Source organism: Eublepharis macularius, chromosome 10 (assembly GCF_028583425.1).
Source record: "Eublepharis macularius isolate TG4126 chromosome 10, MPM_Emac_v1.0, whole genome shotgun sequence".
Taxonomy (NCBI): domain Eukaryota; kingdom Metazoa; phylum Chordata; class Lepidosauria; order Squamata; family Eublepharidae; genus Eublepharis; species Eublepharis macularius.
Window position 1 is genome coordinate 37471966 of NC_072799.1, and position 22910 is coordinate 37494875.

The 22910-nt window shown below is 39.9% G+C and overlaps 1 protein-coding gene across 2 annotated transcripts in view; it reads left to right on the top strand.

The window, feature by feature from the left end:
• Positions 1 to 22910, top strand: part of LOC129336851 (bifunctional heparan sulfate N-deacetylase/N-sulfotransferase 3) — an 80409-nt gene that overhangs the window by 13173 nt on the left and 44326 nt on the right. For both annotated transcript variants that reach the window (XM_054990225.1, XM_054990226.1), the window contains exons 2-3: positions 13192 to 13279; positions 19916 to 20070. In XM_054990225.1, the coding sequence (XP_054846200.1) occupies positions 13192 to 13279; positions 19916 to 20070 (243 nt within the window). The remainder of the gene's footprint in view (positions 1 to 13191; positions 13280 to 19915; positions 20071 to 22910) is intronic.

Sequence of the window (22910 nt, forward strand, 5' to 3'; positions counted from 1 at the left end):
GTTTGAAAGTCAAGATTTTGAAGGACGTTCCATTTCTAGTCCGGAAACGGCGTTTTAAATATAAAAAGTTTGCAGCTCTTCTGAGGGACCATGGAATAAAGTACAAATGGTTATTCCCGGAAGGAATATGGTTCAGATATAAAGATCAGGCCTATAAGATATTATCAGAAGATCAACTAAAGGATTTTGAGAATAAAAACCCAGAACTCTGCTGCACCAAGAACGAAGAAAAGGAGGAGCCGGAGGGGGGGGGGGAGGAGGAGAGCATCGCAACAGCAGTTGCACAGAGAGAATTGCGTCCGGGACCTAGAAGGGGGAGGAAAGTTTAATCAGAATTTGAATGTTTATTTTCTGTATGATTAACCACTCCATCATTATTCTATGGAGCTATTTTTGTATTATGACAGTATGAAGGGAAACATTGAAGTGTAGTGTTTAGTGTTTGTAGTTCATTCCCCCCCCTTTTTCTTTTTCCACCCCCCTTTGTCCTTTCCCTTTCCTTGTGATAGTCTGGTGTAGTGTTTTGTAGTTATGAAAAATAAAAAAAATAAAAAAAAAAGATAAGTGGGGGCAGGGGGGGAGGAGGGAGCAAGAGATCCTCCACTCTGGGCAGGGGAATGGCAACCCTAAGGTGGGTACTTGATATCTCCAGACTGCAGAGAGCATTTCCCCTGGAGAAAATGGCTGCTTTAGAAGGTGGACTCCATGGCATTATAATCTGCTGAGTTCCAACCCCTTCCTGAATCGCACCCTCCCCAGGCTCCACCCCCCAAATATCCAGGTATTTCCCTTCCCAGAACTGACCACCCTACTTCCAAGTAACGAATTGGGCATGTACGACAGGGCTGTATGATTTTATTTTAAGTCTAGGTGATGTAATGCAATGCAGTAGATCAACAGTGCACATCTTCCTTATTACTGTGTTACAAGTTACTAGTTTTCTGAGCCCCGGGTTCCAAGTGACACAATATCCAACAGTAAGAAACCTCAATAGAAAAATTACTGTCTCTGCTGATGTCATGCCTATTTAAATCATATTCTGGTCTGTGCCCATGGCAATTGGAAGCTTATTTTTATTAGGCTTCCATTAAATTACAGCAGCCTGTTTCTCTTTCCCTGTTTTAAAGGGGGGAAATATCTCTTAATTCTTCCCATGTTAGTGGATGGAATTTTATGATTTATGGGAAAATGTCCACCCTAAAAAACTGCCTTGCCTGTTCTTTGCTGACTTTCCACCCTGGCACCGTATGCTGGCCAATTGCAATTCCCTGTCATGCTGTTTGTCTTGACTTCTGTCTAGAACTCAGAACTTGAACAGAATGTACTTAATGTCAAGTGATTCGCTGATTCCCTTTGCTGATAACTAGTTGGTACATTCTGTCTCACTTCCAGACATCATCATCATCATCATCAGATTATAATGATAACACCTGCCATTATAAAGTGCTTGGAATGCTCACAGCACTTCACATTCATTATCTTGTAAACCTTTCAGCCTCTCTGTAAAGTAGATTAGTATTAGTATCCCCGTATTGCAGATGAGGGACTGAAGTTGAGACTGAAGCTTGCCTAATGCTAACTAAGTGAGTTCATCATAGAGATGAGTCTAACTAGGGGCTTGCAGTTTCTATCTCGTAGGGTCAGACTGGATATGAAGAGATCTCTCACTTTTAAAAAAGCTAATTAGGAGACTTGGGTGTCTACTTTGAAGATCAGGGAAGAATCAATGGAAAAGTGTTTTAACTCTTTCTTCCCATGCCACTTTAATGATTTAAATTGCCCCCTCCCCCAGCTTTCCATTAGCTTCACAAAGGAGGGAGAGAGAGAAAAAAGACAAGTGTGTCTTTTTCATGCTGTGTAAGTGGGAAAAAGGAATGGATAATTAGCTTTAAAACCCTGTGGCGGAGTTATATTTACAGAACTATCTTGTCATGTCTAGTTGTTCCTTAACCACTATGCTTCACTTTGGTACTAATGGTGCAATCCTGTGCAGAGACACTCTAAGCCCTTTTTTTGTACTATAATTGTACAATGTATCTGTGCCTAGAATTGTACTATAAGTGATGTAAGCCACTTTCTCATAGACATCTTGGTATATTCTACCCTGAGAAAGAGAGAAACATGAATGAGTTTGAAGAATAGAATAGACACACAGAGGGAAAAGTCTACTGTGGCCAAGGTTCTAACATCTATGAACTAAGCCAGATGGGACACAGGAGATCTGGGACTGACTGTCCCGAAATCTTAAATTTTCTCAAAAAGAAATCACTGCCATTGATTTTATATGCTTGGATTTTTAGCAGATGTATGCTCTGTGCTGTTGGTATGTTTTAAGTTCATTGACCTACTTTTAATCTGGTAGTGTTTTATGTATACTCATTACTATTATCATGGCTTCAGGGGAAAGGAAAGTGAAATGTATCCTAAAAGATACCAGCAAATATCTGAAGAGTGTCCTAAATAACTTTCTAAAGCCCAGTATTTATAAGCCAGGGTCAAAAAGAAGAGGGGCAAAGGGAGTAAATGAAAAGCTCCCAGTTTCAGTTACTGTGCTTCCACTTAAAAGAGTCTCGGGCAGGGGTCATTTCGTAAAAAAAAGCTGGAGGAGCTCATTAGCCTAACCCATTAGCATATGCCACCCCCCTTGAATCACCGGAAGTGTGTCATTAGCATAACTGATTTGCATATGCCACACCCCCTGACATCTCCTATCCTGGCTGTTTTGGACCCAATCCTGGCCATTCAGGGCTGAAATTGGGCACAAAATGGCAAAAGGGGGCTGAAAATGGCCAAAAAGGGGCCCAAAATGGTCAGGATCGGGCCACTGCTGAGTGGGAAAGTGATCCAACATCTGTCAGAGGCCCGATGTGGGCTGTTTTGGCCCCAATCCAGGCCAAAATGGGCCCAAAATGGCTGAGAGTCAGATGGGCGGGGCCACCTCATATGTGACCTCTTTGGGGAACTGCCGGAACTGCGTTCCTGTGCGTTCCCCCTCGAAATGAGCCCTGGTCTCGGGAACAGAGACCAGAAATTGAAATTTGAAGTGCATGAAATATTTTATAGCCTGGATAGTAGATGGACAAAAAATATATCCATTTTAAGACTTTGCAGTGTTATTTTTTTCCTGCTATTTTGGAAATAATACAGACAAAAATCTTTAAGCTGTGATATACTATAAGCACAGGACAACTGAGGCATCCTGTTGTCTGTGGAACACTATTCTAATGTATTTTCTCCGATGGCTAAGCCTAATATTGTAAGGAGACAACTAGCCTATTCGTTAAAAACTTTGGTTTTCTGTAAACCACTTACAACTGATCACCCTGCCGAACACCAGGCAGGAACCAAGCAAGTGTTTGATAATCTAGCTGAAAGACATAGTTAGCCCAAGCAGCCAGTGATCTAGGCAGATGCACTGTCTATTTCATCTAAATCTGAGGGCCAAACATAAGTACTGCTGAAATAAAAATGTTAGGGGGAGGGGTTTTGGTGTGGTAAACAAAGAAAAGATTTTGAACCCCTCATCTACATACTCTTTATTAGACATGGGCATGAACTGCATTACGAACTTCAAAATCCCACGAAATTGGCGATCGTGATCCGGCAGTTCGTGATTGTCCACGGCAAACGAACCAGCATTTGGAAGAAGCCTGGTTCGGTGCATTTGGCCATGGTTCAGGAAGCCAGACAGTCAGGCGCCATCAATCAATTCCCCTGAAAATGGAGCCCGGGGAATGCCTGAACTATGTCTGTGTTCCTTCTGTCGCCTTCTGAAGCCCAGCTTACCTCGATCGGCAGGTCTTCCTTCCAACCATGGAGCTGCAAAGCGGTTACAAGTTGGGAGAAGACACCCGGGGGAGGGAGGGGGAGGGGTGTTCTGTAGCCACGGGCACTCCAATCTCATCCCTGCAAACCCTGATAGGCAGCTCTAACGGCCAAACACAGATCTCCTGCATTGCTCTATGGGACCTCAGCTTATAAAAAGCACTGCGCTCCTAGGCTGGCTTTCACTTTCAGCGAGCAGTGGAGTGTGAGAGCTGTTGCTTGCTACTTGCTAGTCTTTGGGGAGAGACAGAGAGAGTATAATTGAGCTTCGATTTTTGTGGGAGTTTCCTGGGGGCCTCAGATTGGAGAGGGTATAACTCCAAGATCCCTATTGCAATCTTGATCAAACTTGGGTGCTGGCTGGAGGAGAGCCTGCTACACACTCCCTGTGAATATGGGCTCTCTAAGTGCAATGGGGGCTGTTCTGAGCACTGGGAACCGGTTTGGCAATGGGAAATGTCCGTTGCGGTTCGCAACTTCGGGATCGTCATCGGCACCGAACCACGAACCGCAGATTCGTTAAATATTTTTGGTTCGTGCCCATGTCTACTTTTTATTATGCCAGTCTTAGACCACATTTAAATGGTCCTTATATGAAGTGTGATTGGTTGGTTGGCTACAACATGCTGGAAAAACTAGTATACATTTCTACCATATTGCTCTGAATCCTGTTGAGAAGGAGCCATACAGAACATAACACATAACCCATCCTTATCACCAGTGTTGATTGTCTTATGTGGGCTACAGATGTTTCCACACAGAGATGGAAAAGGGATATAGTTTTGTAGTGCTTGGAATTCTTTTAGTGGATTAAATAAATAAGGGGAAAGTCCACAGTTGGAACCTGGGCCTTAGTTGTGCAGCCTGGCTTATGAAGCTGTTGAGTTCTCACATCTTATTTTATTAGCTTATTATTTACCACAAATATAAGAAAATTAACATAGAAGTAGACTGAGGCTTAACTGTTGCAGCTAGAAACTTTTATGGATGGCTGCTTCTAATGTATCCATGTGAATTATGTTTCATGTTGTAGGCTGTCTATGTTGGTAGTTCTGTATGCATTCAAATTGATATAGCCTCCCTACCACAGCCACTGTTTGGGGGAAGGTATTAAGAGTGGCTAAACTCTACCCAAACTGTGTGGGGAGTTGCTCAAATAAAAGCTTTACTATACAGAGCTCGTCTCTTATGGTTAATGAACAGCTGTTACATACAGCTTGCTGCCTGTATGAATCTAGCCTCTGTAGTGATGATATTTTAAAGTAGAATGTTAAATTAACCCAGTGTCTCAGGCCACTTACACTCACAAACAGCTGTTAAAACATTTGTAACAGTTTATTTGGAAGTAGTTGATCCGTTGTTGGAAATAAAAAAGCCATTTAAAAAGCAGTTAACATGCATATTAAAAAGCAGGTTTTCTTAACAGCTTTAAAAACATTCTAAGTGAGAATAAAAGCTGCTTACTTACTAGAATATAATTCCTTTTGAAATAAATGGATTTTATTTTTAAGTAAGAGTGCTGTCAGAGAGCTTTAAAGTTGATAAGATCCAATAAGTGACTTAAATTGAATAGATACTGACTAATGTGGAAAAATATAGGTGGTGTTTGGACAGTTTTGCCCTAAAGAGTGCATTGCAATATTCTAATCTAGATATAGCCAGGTCATGCATCATAGTGACCAGAACTTTCTGGTGCTGTGTGAGTTAGAATTCGATTGACTGCCCAGTTATATTAACCAAAAGAGCCACATGACTACTTGCCAAACACACAATATAATTACACACACACACACATATTTAATTACCAGGCTACCTCTGAGCATATAGTGTTGTTATTACTCATCACTGTTGGACTTTCACCAGCCCTTTTGTACCTGGAATGAGGGGAGGGACTTCAGGTCAAAGTTATGACACAAAACATTGTGCAAGCTTTCTCCAAAGCACTTTTTTGGGTTGAATGTTAAAAAATAAATATTTTTATGTTAAAAGTTCCCTTCAAGTTTTACTCTGCTTCTGCCAGAGAAGGGGTGGTTAGAAGCTCTTTCCATGCTAAGTTTTCTACTTACGATAAGTTTTGTTTTAAGGGCTAGCATGCCTCTCTCTACCATCTCATAGATGCATATGTCGCCATGTTCGAAGCCAGGTCAGATTGGTGGGAGACAGCACAATGATGCTTTGTATATGCTTCCCCCCTCCCCTGCTGTACATGAGCCCACCTGGGCTTGCCTACACTCACTGGCTCCCTTCCATGGGCTGCTACCAGCCCCGTTCATTGCCCTCACCATTTGCAGGATTTGATCAGCATTTGGCCTAATATGTTGATCCGGACTCATACATAGATCCCCTACCTCTCCTCCACCTTGAATTAATCATCATGGTCATTGTATTGTATTTTAAAAATAAACTGTTAGTTTTATCTTGGGCCAATAATAATGAGGAGATTATTTCAGTTTCTAAAGAAATAGCCTACTTACCTGAAACGTCATGGGGAACAGAGTTCAGAAGAGCAACAGATAGCATGCTAAAGAGTCACATGTGGCTCCCAATCCTCTTAGTGAGTAGCACTGAGCGATTGATGCTTTGTGTAGGAAACTTGCCACAGGAATGGTGAAATTAACAGGTCCAATTATGTGAAACAGCAGCCTATTAAAGAACACTGAGCTGGTTGGTTTTAGAATTTTATTATTTCTTTTTGTTTTTAGTTTTAAACCATTTTATTTAACAATAAAAGTTTGAAATTTTATTAAAAGAACAGATGAATTATAGTCTATAGATGTCCACATTTCCCCCTAAATTTCTACATTCAAAATAATTTCACAATCCTTTCGCCATTTATCCTGATATGATAACTTACCAGATGATTCAGTTTCATTTAAAATCTTACAAAGTTTAGACATTAGTCCCTTTCTATTATATTCACAGGAGTTAAGCACTCTCTCAAATTCTGTTAATGGAGACTAATATATTTGAATTTAGTATATTTCATCTAAGTAGTACTTTATAGTACTGCTTAGATGAGATAGTTGATAAAATGCATACCACAAAACTGGCCTTTTTTTCCAAGGATCAATTCCTTAGGCAACCGGGAGGGATGGGCTTTCTGCAGACCTTCTGCTGCCCTAGAAGTGACATTATACACAAACCAAATGAACCAGTTTGCGAACCGGGCAATTTCATGATGATTCGAGAAATGCGACAAACCATGAACCGCAATGAACCGCTATTTTCCTGGTTCATGCCCATCTCTAATTGTGACCTTTCAGAGTCTTGATAATTCTCCACCCAGTTTTTACATTTCAAAGTAGGGAATTATATGTTTATCAAGCACCTGATGGGATTGTGAGCTATATTCAGCATGGCACTGAAATTATGCAGGCCTGACTTAGGCAGAAAATGAGCTGAAACAAATGTATCTTCTTTCTAACTTAAATACTACATCTTCAGTTATATGGGGTGGTGTGGGAAATGATGTGGTACACCAGGGTGCTTATTAGTTCTCTTGTTTTGATTGGCCTGAGGATTTTTGACCTTTAATTAAAAGAAATTGATGGTTTGTTACTCTATTAGCAGCAGGATAATGAAATCATCTAAAGTGGTGGAGCAGTACCCCAGAACTAATAACAGGAAAGCAGATAAAATCCTGAATACGGCATTGCTAATTGCATTGCTTTATTAAATAAAATTGGTAAGAGATAAAAGCTAAAGCCTACCTTGCCATAATTAGCTCTTTTTCCCTAGTCTCTTGCAAGGAAAAATGCTAGTTGGTAATATGTCTCAAATCTTTTGGTTGTTCAAATGAATGGGAGGGGGGTAATGAAAAAGCGTAATATGAAGACATATGCTTAAATCTATAATCAAAAGCACTCACTGAATAGATGGTGAGAATTCAAGCAATCGGTTTTAATATAAACACTTAATCTTTCCAGGTTTAGATAAGGACATCCGTAATTTTTTTTAATCTGCACCACTCCTCCCTCGCCATAATCCTCTTTGTCTGTCTCTCATGTATAGGTAGGATCTTACCTACTCTTCAGTGAAATTAATAGGATGGTCACTCTGTTTCTCGTGCAATAGACTAGATTGTGATGATGGGCAAGTGATTGACTCTTGGGTGGAACAATCATTTGGCTCAAATTAATTCCACTAAATAAATATGTCAGTTTTCTATAATAAAATAGTACAGAACTGAGTCTTCTATATGTACTGATTATTTTACAGGCTGTGGAGTTCAGGGGTACCTGTGCCCCTACCCTCAGTGGCTCCTTCATCCATTACACCCGTTTCTATCCAGCTTGGACTTGCAAAGCCTTGGAACTGGAGAGAAGAGTGGCTTTGCAACACTTGATTCCTCCTTCTCTCCACTGGGTCTCTCCTGCACAGCCCAGAGAAGGGACCCAGCCATCTCCTAACTGGCCTTCTTTTAAGCCCCTTATGAGACCAGTACAGCAGGCTGCACATGCGCAGTCAATTCTCCTGAAGTCTTATGAAAACTCACAAGATTCTCTCAGGGGAATCTTGGGCTGTACCTGCAGTTGCTGCATTTCTCGTTAGTCCTGTCTTGGTGGGCTTCCTTGTTGATGCCACAGTGGGTTCCCACATGAGCATCCTGTGATTCCTGCGTAAGTCCAGGGGTGGCTTCGGCAATAGAGGTGCCTGCTCCTGGACACATAGTTATATTTCACTATTGCCACCCATAAGGTAGTTTTAAAAATGAACAAACTGAGAACTCATGACGAATAATGAGGAAGAATAACAATTTGCAAATTCCCCACCTGCTACTCCGCCCCATTAGAGTTCTTTTATCTTCAGGATTGTATAAACTCTTATGAGTTTGAGCAGGCTAGTTTTCCCTTAACTGTCCATCACTGTTCTTAATATTCCATCACTTCTGGATAGGCTTGGCAGGTGCCCTTGAGAGGCTGGCAAACTCAGTGAGAGGTGGCAAGTTGCCTGGTGATCGCCTGGCATATACAGGCAGCTCAGGCAAACAGGCAGCACAATGTGCTCTCAGCCAATGTGATGACATTGCTTCCAGAAGTGACATCGCTGTGTGCCAGGAGTGTGCAAAGATAGAAGACCTGGTGAATACTGCCCCCCGCACCCACTGTTTGCTAGAAAGACCTGGCAACCCTACTTCTTGAGCATACTGAGTACTCATTATGGGGTGGATATTTTTGTAGAGTGCATACATGGTAAGTCCCCTTCCTTGTTTATGTGTATCCTGGAGTTGCTATTTTGCTATCAAATATAGTGGTCCTTACATCAAAATTAAATAAACAACATGTCAGTTTACAGTAATAAAAATTAAAACAACAATAAAATATAAAAATGTTAGCAGTTAGCAAATCTTCAGTAGACAGAATTGGACCCATTAGTGGGACTATTCATTACTTTCAAAATGGCAGCATTTCTTGAGCATCTGTTGCAGATGGCTAACACTGCACTTTTTCTGTGCAAAGGAGAATGTATGTTTACCCAGAAACATGCATTCTGCTTGCAGCGTTACATACAACTTCTGTATTTATCTTATCCTTTGTAAAGCAGCATGTGCCTAGTATCTTGCACTTTTAAAACCATTACATGTTTGGGATTTTAAAACTGATGATGATCCTTATCTTTTTCAATAGAAAGCAGATTTGGGAACTAGTTGTTTGTGAAATAACTGTGAAATGCCTTTTTTAAGTTTATTACATGAAGTAAGGTTAAGGTATCTCATTCTGTCAGCTTTCTATGACATCTACCTTATCAGAAATACTAATGACTTCATGTGTCAGCAAATGAAAGTTTCAGGTTTTGTTTCACCTTATTTTCTTCTTTAAAGTATTATGCCATTATTTTGCTCAACACTTCCAAAGCTTGCTATGACGTTCCCTTGTCCTTAAACTACAGAAATGGCACCAGAGGCATTTTTAAACATCCAAAAACAACTAATTGGTTTATTTACATTAGAGGGGGGAAGTCAGGTAAGGCTAGGGGTTGAAAATTTCTGAGGTAAAATTCAGAACATGCACAGACTTCCGTTCTAATGCTCTTCACTGTTACTTAAGGCTTATATTTTGAGGCTTTGATTCCCTTGTTTTCCCCCAAGCATTCTAGTATACTTTCTTTTAGTTTTCTCTTTCTCTTCTAGGGTTAAGAAGGCTGATACCCACTTTCTAGTACCCCAGGGCCTCTCTCTTCACACACCAGTGCTTTCCTTCAGTCAATAACTGAATGTGAAGGTCTCCATAGGCAATTTTCAACCGCACCTGACCAGGGATCTCTCCACTTTCCAGACCTTACCTCCCAGTTTGACTGATAGGGAAAATCTCTTCTCCTTTAGAAGATCTACCCCCTTTTTTGGTCTGTTTGGGAGTCTGCAGCTACTTCCCAAACCTCCTTGCCAACTTCCCCAGTTCTCCTGCTGGTGATGAAACTGCTCTCTGTGAGAACTCCGTCTCTTGACTCTCCACACTGGATCTTTCTCTGCTAGGACTGAAAACAGACCCTCCTCTTTCCAGCTCAGGCTACCCAATCCAAAGCCTTAGAGTAGCCTGCCACTCAAAGGGCTCTGATTTTGAGAGAGATTAATTCTTAACAGTCCTGCAAATGTGTGTGTACAGCCCTTTCAGGTTTCTTTAAGACATGCAGACCATTACACGTCTCCTTGTCTATTTATTGTTTATTTATATGGTTCCTGTTGCTGGAAAAAACTGAATTGAGTTTAATTTCCTTCTTTTGTAGCTTAATGCAGGCAAGGAGACAACATCAGGCAGGACTCTTAACAACATTTTATTTTTCTCTTATAGAGCATGCTTTACTTTCTCCTCCATTCTTTTTTCCCCCCTTCTGCTCCTCCCCACCAGTCTAGAGACCTAGCCTGCCTAGCAACAGACTACAGTCTCCCTAATGAGAGACACTTCAAAACTTTAACAATGGATTAACTTACAAAACAGCTATCAAAGCACAACACTTATCTTGCAAGTCCCTCTTTTCTTTACTGATCGAACAGGCAGTTTCTTGTTCTTACATCATTTGGTATTTCTGGTATCTTAGAAATATATTAAGATTTAAATGAGCAAGTTATAAGCATAGCAGTCTGCACCAGTGCATTTATGTAGACATACTCAGTAAAGCTGTTTGTAAAAGCAATTATTTGAAAAATAAGAAGAGCTCTCAACAGCTTACCTTGAGTATACAGAACAGCATTTAGAAATTAAAATCTAGTTTCAGCCCCCACATGAAAGCATCCCTATATTGTCAGAAATAGTCACGCACTCCTAGAGTAATAGTCCCTGCCATCTGGTGCTGCATGCATTTCACAAGTTTTAACATTTTGATTTAGAACCTAAATGACGAGTAAAATGTCAAGTCACCCAGAAAATAATCATAGGCATGACAACCAAAATGTTAACTCTGCTTGTCTGGCTTGAAAATAGTTCAGCAGCAAGCAGTATCCTTCTCTTAGGAGTTACAGAAGGCTTGCCACTGTGTGTATTTTGCTATTTTGAAAGACTTGTGCAAGATGTTAGCAGCATGACTCTTGTTAATTTTAATGAGAATCATGTGGCTTAAAGCCCACATAAACCACCAAACTTTGTTCCACAGCACAGAATATAGATCTTTTGGGAGATTCTTGGATGTTTTATAGCTGGAAAAAGAATTAAGATCAGCAACACATGTATTTTATCGGTGTCCTTGGAGAAAACTCAGTAATGGATGTCTGGTCTAGAGTGTTGGACTTCAAACTGGGAGACAGAGTTCAGTCATATATGTATTGGGGACATGGGACACTCTCCTTTAAATTCAGATATACTAGTCAGTGAGGTGATTGCATCCATTTGATCTTTGAATACATCTGTCCTAACAGAAACCACTTGGGAGAGACAAGCCCAAATATGCTCTCTTCCAAAAGCTATTAGATTTCACCTACATTTTCCTAAAGGAATCATTGCCTAAAGTTTTCACCTGGAGATCAGCAAGGAAAAGTAAATTATCTCAGTAGCTTTTGATAGTATAAATTATTTGAAGTGACTACAGTCTAGGGATTCCAGTCTTTGGTTGGCAGTCCCTGGAAGAACTAGGGCCCAGGGGACCCCAGAAACTTTTTGGAAGGCAGTTTCTGATTTGAAACAAGAGGAAACAGCATGATGCTCTAGGAATTTCTGAAATATCTATGGTTTTACCACAGAGTTTTAGGAATTCGTAGAACATCATGGCATCAATTCTTGTTCTGAAATAGGAAGAGACTTTGAGATGCTGTTTTTCTCTCCCATTTTTCTCCACTGAGCAAGGGTGGGAAACAGGAACCATCACAGGGGGCTCCCCTGCCAGTGCTAGGTATGTGGAAACAATACTGAAGGCATTTTAAAATATATTGGGGATTAATAGGGAGCAGTTGTCCCTTCCTGGCCAGGTATGTCTAGAAAGGAGCAATGTACGATTGTTCCTCTAGCCTTGGTAGCTGTACTACAGGATTCTGTAAGATTTTGTTTATATCCATCACTATTTCCAAGACACTTGGGAGAGATCTTCGAAGTGCCCTTGGCAAAACAGAACTGTTTTGAGAAATCCTAGAGAATATTAAATTGCTGGTGTTTCTGCTGCTTTGGTGAATCTAGTGTGGAACTTTGGAATTTTGTTGGACTTCTAAAGAACATTCTAGCACTGCCTATAGATCAGAGTGCCTTTAATCAGCTTCACCTGGTATTGACTATTTTTTCTGAAGATATTGTCTTGCAGTAGTTACTGCATATATCATTTCAAGCACTGGTTACTGCATGGGGCTGATTTGGGGTTTCCCCCCCAGTTATCTTGTGTGGGGACCTCCAAGGTGAAGGAAGGAGTCACACATTTTTCTTAGCCAATGCAAATCCACAGGGCCTGAATTTTTTAATACCTGATGAATGTATGTTTGGCCATAGTTACTGATTAAAAGCAGCCCCTCTACTTCTCCTGTATAGAACAATCTGACTCCTATGTGAATAGAGGAATTGACATAATGGGACAAGCCACAGTCATGTCAAGCATTCTCAAGGCTTATGATAATACCTATATGTTGGCAAATGTGGACACATATAATGCACATTGGGAGTGAATACAGTGGCCCCCTACCTATGTGCAGTTGAGCATGATGGCCTCTGTTTTCCCAGAGTATTGTTTTCCATTATGAAGGCAAGCCTACATTTGGCTGGTTTATTCTATGTAGGCTCAGTATGCAAGTTACTGGGATTGGAACAGTGCTCTGTTACCCTGGAAAAAATGATTGTACAAATCCTTAAAGATCATGCATATATCCATATATCTATATCTATCTCTATCTCTATGTCATCCACTGATACTATGGTTACAAACCTGATGATTTTTTTTGTTTTATGTGTATTTCAGGCTCTGCTTGATACTCAAAACCTTCTGAGAGCTCAGATCACAAATTTCACTTTCAACCTGGGCTTTTCAGGGAAATTTTACCACACAGGTAAGACTGAAAAACTGTAAAAATGATCTCAATCTGCTAGTATCCTTGCGGTGCATAAGAACTGGAATTGATTTTGGTGCTGCAGCTTTGTGCAATGAAACAAAATGAAATGAGAGTGAAGAGCTCTCAGAGCCTGAGGAAATAAGAAATCTTCCTTCAGGAGGATAAAACAAGAAAATCAATCACCTCTTCCTTATGTTGTGAATTTTACAACATGAGATATCCTGGCACTCCAATACCAAACATTTGCAATATTGTATCCCCCTGAAGGGCTGGCGTAGTACTTGTCAGAATATCATAGTTATTGCCATTCTGGTGGTGCCATCATCTAGTGATTCATCCCATAAGATTCCTTCCCTCCTTTGTCGAATCCCAACAGTTCTTGGGGAATTGCTGGACTGAAGCAGCATTCTGTGCAACAGTTAGTGGAAAATGTGTCTCTGTTCTGAATACTGGTCCCACAGTTGTTGAGAAATACTTAACATCTGATGCTGATCTTCCTAAATTGTAATGAGTGACTTAGTTGGTGGGATATAGTCGAAACTCTGTTCTTTGACTTATTTAAAACTGTTGAATAGAATCACAAGAGTTACAGCAGTAGATGCAACACTGCATTTCAGACAAATTCAGTAAAATTTTCTTCATTGATTTAGACCGAACTAGATGGGATGGGTCAACTGGGGGCAGTTCATCCATTCATATTTAAAACTGAGGTCAAAATAAAAATGGTGTGCATTGGAGAAGAGAGATAAACTCCTCAGTTCAGGATTAAGACTTCAATAATGAGAAGCAGCAGCATGAGATTTCTCCAGGCAAATTAAGATTTGCCCCTCTTCAATGTACAAGCTTGCATACCAACTGTGTGCATGTTAAGATGAAGAATAAATTGAGAGCTGAAGCAGTGGAATGTCGTATGAACTGTGCCACCTCCTCACACAATTATTAGCATTGGATTGTTTAAAAAATGGCAATCTGGATACTCCTCAGTTTATTATATTATCTCTTCCAGCAACAGTCTATAAAATTGCTATGCTAAGAAGTGGGAAAGAAGTAGCTAATTTACAGCATAGCTGCAGTGTGAACAAGACCTTCTCTGCTCTGGTGGCATGCAAAAAGCAGTACATCTACATAATTACCACAGAATTGATCTCTTTATGTTGGCTCACCCCTGAAATGACCATATTGTTCAATGACAAAGTCATTGGTTTTAATGAACTCCTAAAATCTAATGGTCCCAGGCAGGCTCCTGCATCATTTCAGCTGCCTGAAATGCTGTTTCCTTCTTAAAATCATTTGTTTCTCCCAGGTTGAGAGGGAAAACAATGGATAGAAAAGAATAAATTGAAGAATAGCACACTAATAGAAAGAGAAGCTGTATGAGTGTAAATTGTATGTGCAAGGTCACACAAGTAGATCTTAAAATAAGTAGTCACAAGAAATAAAAGTGGTTTATTTCTTTGTGTGTTATTCCAGAAAATTGGAACAAGAAACATTAATGAAAATAACGGGTGTCTTCCAGCCAGCTTTTTTGCTCAATCTTGCCCAATTCCTCTCCTTGCTACAGTCCCTGTATCACATAGTTTTTGTCCTTGCAGTTCCCAAGATCCCCAGGAAAGCATTTTTAGTGGTCTTCCCTTTTTCATCAGTAGAATAGCTGATTGGATCAAACCCAGAATCTAGTAATACAATCTTTTCACTTACTTGACATAGGTATACAAATATATGCTCAAAAAAAGCCTAATATGCCTTCCAGGAAATTGTCGGACAAAAACTTTGGAATATCTTTAGAAAAGGCGAGTCCCTTAAATGGGAAGCAGGTACCCAGAATGCCAAGAATACACAAATGATGTTAAATGGTTGCTTAAGGAATGAATGGAAGATGGGAACAGAGGCAATCTGAATGAGCCTGAGATGTTTAAGACTTCATACCTCAAAAACATCACCTTATTCTGAAGGAAAAGGGCCAGTCATTCCATTGGCTGGTGTTGATAAAGCATACCCACAGCCACTGTCATAACGTGCGAGAACGCACACATCCTCAGACATGAATGATCTGTGCCTGGGGCCTGACTAGGTGTTAACCTGGGACCAATTCCACCGATACACAGTTTAAAAATAGTGGAAGGGAGGAGAGGGAAATTGGCATCTAGCCACACCTCCAATGGCACCAACCATTCATACAGTATCATTGTCTGAGAGTTTGGCAAACTGCCCCACAGACTCTATATGCACGGTTTGTTACTTTTAAAAAATGAGGATTAACTGTACATGAAAAGAGAATATGCAATTGATTTTGCCAAGTTTGTGTGTACCACTACTGCTTGGACAACAAGTGGTATCAGAGAACCTGGTAGGTATGGAAGATACACTCTTGCCCAGGTCCTGCATATTGCCCAAACCAGTGATGTGATCCATGGTATCAGATTCTGCTGAAAGATCTTAACAAATTCAACGTGATACAGCTTCATACTGTTACTGTAGTAAATGTTTGTGGGCCATGGTGGCAGTAGTTTGTTAAAGGCGAGATAATCACCCACATGTTCAAGCGTCTGTTTTGAGATTTTATTAAGCAAACTTAACTTTAATCATCTCCTTCTTAACCAGTTAATGGCCTAAAAATTCCTTAATCTGTTTTACTCTTCATTATCACTCATTGTCCTTTCTCTATTGTATACCTATAATACGGTTCAGCAGTCTGATCATTATTATTTTTTTTTGCCCAAGTCTCGTCAATGGCACAGCTATTTGCAGATCTGAGTTTCTTTAGGAGGATTTATTTTCTACATAATTAGTTTCCTTGCTTCCCAATCACAGAGTCTGACTTTTCAGGCTCCCTTGTTTTACCAAGTTTCTAGTAATTTACCATGGTGTTCTTTTATGGGTCTTGGGAATCTAGGTCTTATTCACAGCTGTGCTTCTCTGAGCTTAGCTCAGACTCATGAAATGCAGTCCTGTCCCCAAGGTGCTTTCCTGTTTGCTGGACTTGAGTTGAAGTTCTTTTGAAGGCAAACACACATCCTCAAATCGGTAAGCCAATTTTTAAAAAAAAACACAGAGATGAATAATTTGGCCCATAACCAAGCTAGATAAGATGCTGGGAGATACAAGAATGGACCTGTCCAGCAGTTTTAAAAGTTTTTACAGCTTAATAGTTTCAGCTGGGTAGCCGTGTTGATCTGTAGTAGAAGAGCAAGATTTGGGTCCAGTAGCACCCTAGAGACTAACTAGATTTCCAGGGTTATGAGCCTTTGAAAGTCAAAGCTGTCTTCATCAGACCATGTATCTAACGAAGGGAGCTTTGACTCTTGAAACTCATACCCTGGAAATCTAGTTGGTCTGTGAGATGCTGCTGGACCCGAATCTTGCTCACCAGCTTAACAGGCTCTGATTTTGATTAGGACTGTGGTGAAGGAGAAAGAACATGTTCTCTTCTCCCCCCCCCCCCCCAGTTTTCCCAATAGGAATTAATGTCAATTTCCAGAAGAGTATCCTCTTTTTGCCTGATTCTTTTCCCTTCCAGGCAAGTTGGTTTTGATTGAGTATACACTCCAGTTTTGCCAATTTCTCGGCATACCATGGTTCTGAGTGCTACCCTCCTTCAGTTATATACTTTTTAAAAAACCTCTTAATATCTTGCTATGATTGTTTGTTAGTTTCATTACTATTGGGCTGCTTTTCCTGAAGTTTTTCAAGTTTATTCTCAATAAGATAGTCTATAATGCACAATGGTGTGTTGGACTTAACTCAAGCTGGGCCCAGTACAAGCGGACAGTAACCTACAGTATGTATATAAACACAATTCAGAAATCAGAAGGTTCACCTAATAAAAGAATGAAACTATTACATTTTTTTAAAAAAACTAAATTATCAATATGTGTACTGTAAGAATTAGAAAAAGGACCTCAGAACCCAATCGGTGAAGATGGTTTCAGGACTTGGTCACAGTGTTTTAGTGCCATGTAATAAACGTTGCTACTGTTTCTGTAGTCCTCTTATCAGATCCCGCATGAAGATTTAACAGATGGCAATCTGCAGAGCAAGCTGGAAATATATCCAAAAGCAGAGCTAAAACATTAGTTCTTTGCTCAGCTTAAATCTTGCAGGAAGAAAGAAAATGTTAATGGATTCTTCAGCTTGAGCTCCACAGGGACATAACCTCTGTTTTGGGAGAATTCCCCTGAATCTAACAGTTAGCTCTGCTAAAGGGAGCACATTTAACCCGCTTAAGAAGAACAGTCCACAATAAGCAGGGACTCTGAGATAGGATAAATATTTATTGTAAGAAAAGAGAAACAAACACACAAAACTAGATTAAATAGGTGCACAGACCTACTTAACAGCAGCTACAAGCAATTGCCAGTCCAGCCCTTCAAGCCTTTCTATCCGTGCAGGTTGTGTTTAACCCCAGCATCAATAAATAAGTCATTAAGAGACCCAGATTGGCAATTTTCTTGTCTATCCTTTGACTGGCATAGGAATCAGATTGAAGCCAGCACAATGTAGTTGGATGGGAGTTGAGTAAGACAAGAGACAACTTAAACTTATTTGTTGTGGACCAACCTATGGTAGAAATTTGCTTCATTCCTACCTCTAGTCACAAAGCCAATGAGGTTATGCAATTAAGTGCTCCAGAAAAAGCACACCGAAAAGCATTTTGTATGCATTCAATAGAGGTTAAAAGCTTGAATCCGAATTGGGACTCCATATAATAGCTGAGCCATGACTTTTCTTTAAATACTTAAGGCCAAAGGAATGTAATACTTTCCACAAGAAAAATAAAACCTCTGAATAGATGCAGGATGTATTCTGGTACTGGCCAAAGCTTACTCGCAATATAATGTCCAAGAAAGAGATGAATGAAATTGGAAGCCCAGATAACTGAATTTGTTCAAGAGGATGGGCATAAAGCAACCATGTCATGGAGTGAACTGTTGGGGGAAATTTTTGTAGTAGTTCTGCTTCCAATTTATAAGTCCCCTAGTACCACTAACCCATATATATTTCAAGAAACCAAACACAGTGATTACAGAAGAGAAATGGGTTCATTATTTATTTTAATAATCCCATGACACTGCCTCCATTTCTATGAGACATGTGTAAAGATCAGTACCATTGGAGGGCCTTATATACCCTTCACTACTGATTGTTTACAGAATAATTGCTATTTGTTTACAGAATAAAAGATCAAAGGTTAGGATGAAACCCTGTAAAAATAATACATAATCTTGTCAGACTGACTCAGAATGACGCATTTTCCCAGAAAACATTACATCTGACAAGATTTAAGTAATGAAATGAATTATACAAACATTTGAGACGCTGGATCCATGTATCTGATGAATTCATTGGAAAGGAATTCATTCAAGGTTGAAATCTTACTTATTTAATTAGAATAACAAAAACAACAAAATGTTTACACATTGCTCAGTGACCTATCTCCACCAGGGGAGACATATGTAACAAGCAGGATATCTCAGAAGAAAGAATGTGACACTTAGAGCAAGGCTTTATTACATGCTTACAGATTTGTGTGTTGGTATCTTGAATGTATGCTCAGAATAAGATTAAATGAAATGGGACCTAAAAATTCCCTAATATAAACAAATCTGGACGTAATAAAAAAAAACATTAACTTGAGGGGTGGGGGGATGTTGAATTTTTTCCAAAACATTGACAACATCATTAACATTAACTTTAACAGGGATAAACTTTCTTAAACTCTTATTATATATTACTGATAGGATTATATCAATACATAAACAAAAACGTATACCTTATATTAACTTTGATTTTTGATAGTTCACATATAAAGATTCAGACTTGAAATATTAGGTGAATATTTTTAAAGTTTGACACATACCAACTGCAGAAAGTGGGTGACCGGCCAATTTAGGGGCTTGTAGTAAAGCAAACTTCTGTGGAAGGTCATTAGGTATCCCATTCCCCTGGTGGGGACGGGGGATCCCCTGCTTTCACCCTCCACCCCTGCCTCCACTTACCTGGCAGGCAGGGGAGGAAGGCACGGGAACAGACCTCCCGGGCATGCTCCTAGGGCAGCACGACAATGTCAGTGATGATTGCGCCACCCCAAGAACACTTCCGCGCTTCACCACAGGCTGATCTGGGCCCCAAATGGGCCAAGTTTGGCCCATTTGAGGTCCAAATTGGCCCACTGTGAAGCATGTGTGCACCTTGCACCTGTGTGGTAACATCACTGTACAGCTATGGAACCGCATGCACACAAGTGAAAAAAGTAAAGAGGGGAAGAAGGAGGTAAGAGCTAGGTCTCTCCCCTTCAACCGGGATGGTAAGGGGGCCTTACCAGGATGGTAAGGGGGCCTGGCAACCCTAAAGGTCACACAGGAAAAGATTGAAAAGATGGGTAGCAAGAATGAACCTTGGGAATTATTCTTCCTTCATCAAAGAAGACTTATATAGACTGAGAATTCCAAACAGTCTTCTCTATCAATATCATTAATAAAGTATCATCTATTAAATCTGTGCTGGGGTCATTGAACTTGTTGGGTTCACTGTGATCATGTTTGTTCACTGTGAACATGTTGATTATGTTTCTGCTAATTACTATCATGACAAATTGGAAAGTTCCTGAATTAATTTAGTTATTTCTTTCTGCAGGAACTGTAGAAGAGGATGAAGGTGATGACTTATTACTGGGATCAGTGGATGAATTCTGGTGGTTTCCTCATATGTGGAGTCACATGCAGCCACATCTCTTCCATAACGAGTCATCGCTGGTGGAGCAGATGATTCTCAACAAAAAATTTGCCTTAGTGAGTTAAATTCATACATTGTGCATTTGGCTGAGGTGTTTTACATCTTGGTTTATAGCATAAACTTTCCTTTTATCTTTTAAGGATTTTTCTCTGCTTGAAATTTAGTGTATCATCTCATTTTAAGGAAATGGATTAAAATGATTCTAAGCAATTGATCTATATTGCCAATTCAATTATGCTTATATGATTCTGTTGGATGAGGATTAGTGCAAATCATATCTGTGTTCCAGCACTTCCGTACTTCAGATTCAGACCAGTTTGGGTTTTTTATCCAAAAGTCTTGAGGTTAGTTCAGATAGATTTTAAGGCCTGATCTCTTCTCAAAGGCATATTTTGTGAGGCCCTGGGATAAGCTGCCGTCAGTGCTAACCATGGGCTCCCAATTCAGTTGGCAAAAGCAAATACATGCCTGAAAAAGCCTTCAGTGATGCAGCTTTGAAGACCATACTTCAGCCCTTATTTACCTCCTGGCCAGGACATATTAGTACATCTTGAGAGTAAAGAGAAGTATAGTTGTCATTTACATTTTAGGCCTTAAACATTTATATTAAAAATACATGAAATTACAGTGTTTCATATTTTCTTTCTGCTTAGCACTTGTTTTAACATCTGGTTCATAATTGACACTATTTATAATTTATGTTTTTCAATCACTACATAAGAGATTGGAGGATTAAAATATACATAAAATGTAATGTATTTATTATTTGAAAAGCTAAACTCTTCTGCCATCTATGAACAGGTGACAAGAGTGCAGCATAAATGAGTGGGCATATATTTGGAATTAAAAACCCTAAGGAAAAAAATATTGTGCAAACAAATTCCTTACCTTCTCTTACAGCCACAAGGTCTCTGTTAGTTATGGAAGAGACACTGAACACTCGTACATTAAATAGAAATAGAAAGGATTATAAATTTATAACTGCAACACTTACTGTAGTGCAAATGTAAAAGTCACCCAGGTTTTGGGAATCAGAATCACAGAAGTAAAAACTTCCTTCTGTTTCAGTGTATACTCACATAACTATGGAAGTATCTTAAAAGGAAAATGAAAGTACATAGATTACGGTTGTATTTTTAATACCTAGAAAAATGCTACCAGGAACCTCCTCACCCAAACATTTGAAAGTCAAAGACTTTTCATTGTACTTGGAATCTGTCTGGGTCACAGTGTTATAGTCTTAGTTGGGTTATTTCTTTGTAAATGTTTTTCATCCTGTGGATTTTCAGAAGTTGACCCTGGCTGACTTGGTTAAGAGCTAGGGGTTATACTTGATCCTGTACTGCCGCTAGAGAACCAAGTAAATGCAGCTGCAAAAAGGGCCTTCTCCCAACTCAGACTAACCCGGAAGATGGCCCCCTGCCTTGACATGGCCAATCTGTCCCCCTAGACTCATGGCACAATAACATTAAGACTAGACTAATGTTGGCTTCCCATCAGTTACCAGTACAGTTCACGGTCAAAGCTATCACTTTCAAAGCCCTTCATGACTTTGGCCCCTCATATCTGTGCGACCCCTTTGGTCCACCATGGCAACTTTGCTCATCTGGACAGGGCCTTCTGCAGATACCGCCCTGCAGCTGGGCAAAATCAACAGCTGCCCATACACATGCTTTCACTGTGGTAGCCTCCACAGTATGGAATGGCCTGTCTAAGATCAGGAAATCTCCCACTCTCCTGGATTTCTGCAAACTATGCAAAACTGGATTATTCAGGAGGACTTTCTACCCAGAAAAAAGAGCTGTGTCATAAGAAGTACCTCAGAGAGATGCATTGTTAGGGACAGAGACTGTATGCCACTTTGTTCAGTACGTCTGTTGATACAGACACATGCCTAGGGAGCTTTCCACATTGCTAAACATGTCATGTAAATTAGTTATGCATTGTTTCAGAAAGATTTCATCTCTGTGCTTGGCTTTATGCTTGTTTTTCAAATTTTCTGCTACCATACCTGATTGTATTTCTTTCACTGACTGTCCTCCTTACTGTTGTTCATTATTGTACTTTGCTGTTGATTATATTATATTTTGACTTGCATTGTATAATCCACCTTAAATAATAACAAGAAGATATGAAGCTGTTTTTACCACATCAGTATTGTCTGCTCTGCAGTTGATAGTGGTTTCCCAGGATCTCAGATACACAAAGGTCTTTCCCAATGCCTGACACTTTTATCTGGAGATACCAGTGATCTTCTGCATGCAGGGGGTGTGCTTTGCTCCTATACCATGCTCCTGCCCAATCAGACTGTCCATTTTGGTGTAGTGGTTAAGAGCACAGGACTCTAATCTGGAGAGCTGAGTTTGATTCCCCACTCCTCCACGAAAGCCAGCTGGGTGACCTTGGGCGACCAAGGTCCACGAAAGCCAGCTGGGTGACCTTGGGTGACCTTCTCTGGAGCTCTCTCAGCCCCACCCACCTCACAGAGTGATTGTTGTGGGGTAATAATAACACTTTGTAAATTGCTCTGAGTGGGCATTAAGTTGTCCTGAAGGGCGGTATATAAATCAAATGTTATTATTATTAATGTTATTATTTCAATTACTTTTGCACATGTGCATTCATCACACAAAATTATCCACTGTGATTTGGAATGAAAACCTTATAGAGATTTGCAAGACAAGATAATTTTTTACTTTAAAATTTGACAGCTATGATTACATGTGATTAGTCACCTGTGTAATATCTCTTGTTTAACTTTCATATAATAGAAGCTGCTAAAAGGAAGTCCATTTGTATTGACTTTTGCCGGAGACTCAATATTGTTTACGAATTCTTGAACCTGCTGTTTTTAGTAATGAAGTATTTGATATAAATTGGTAAGCTCACTGGGAAT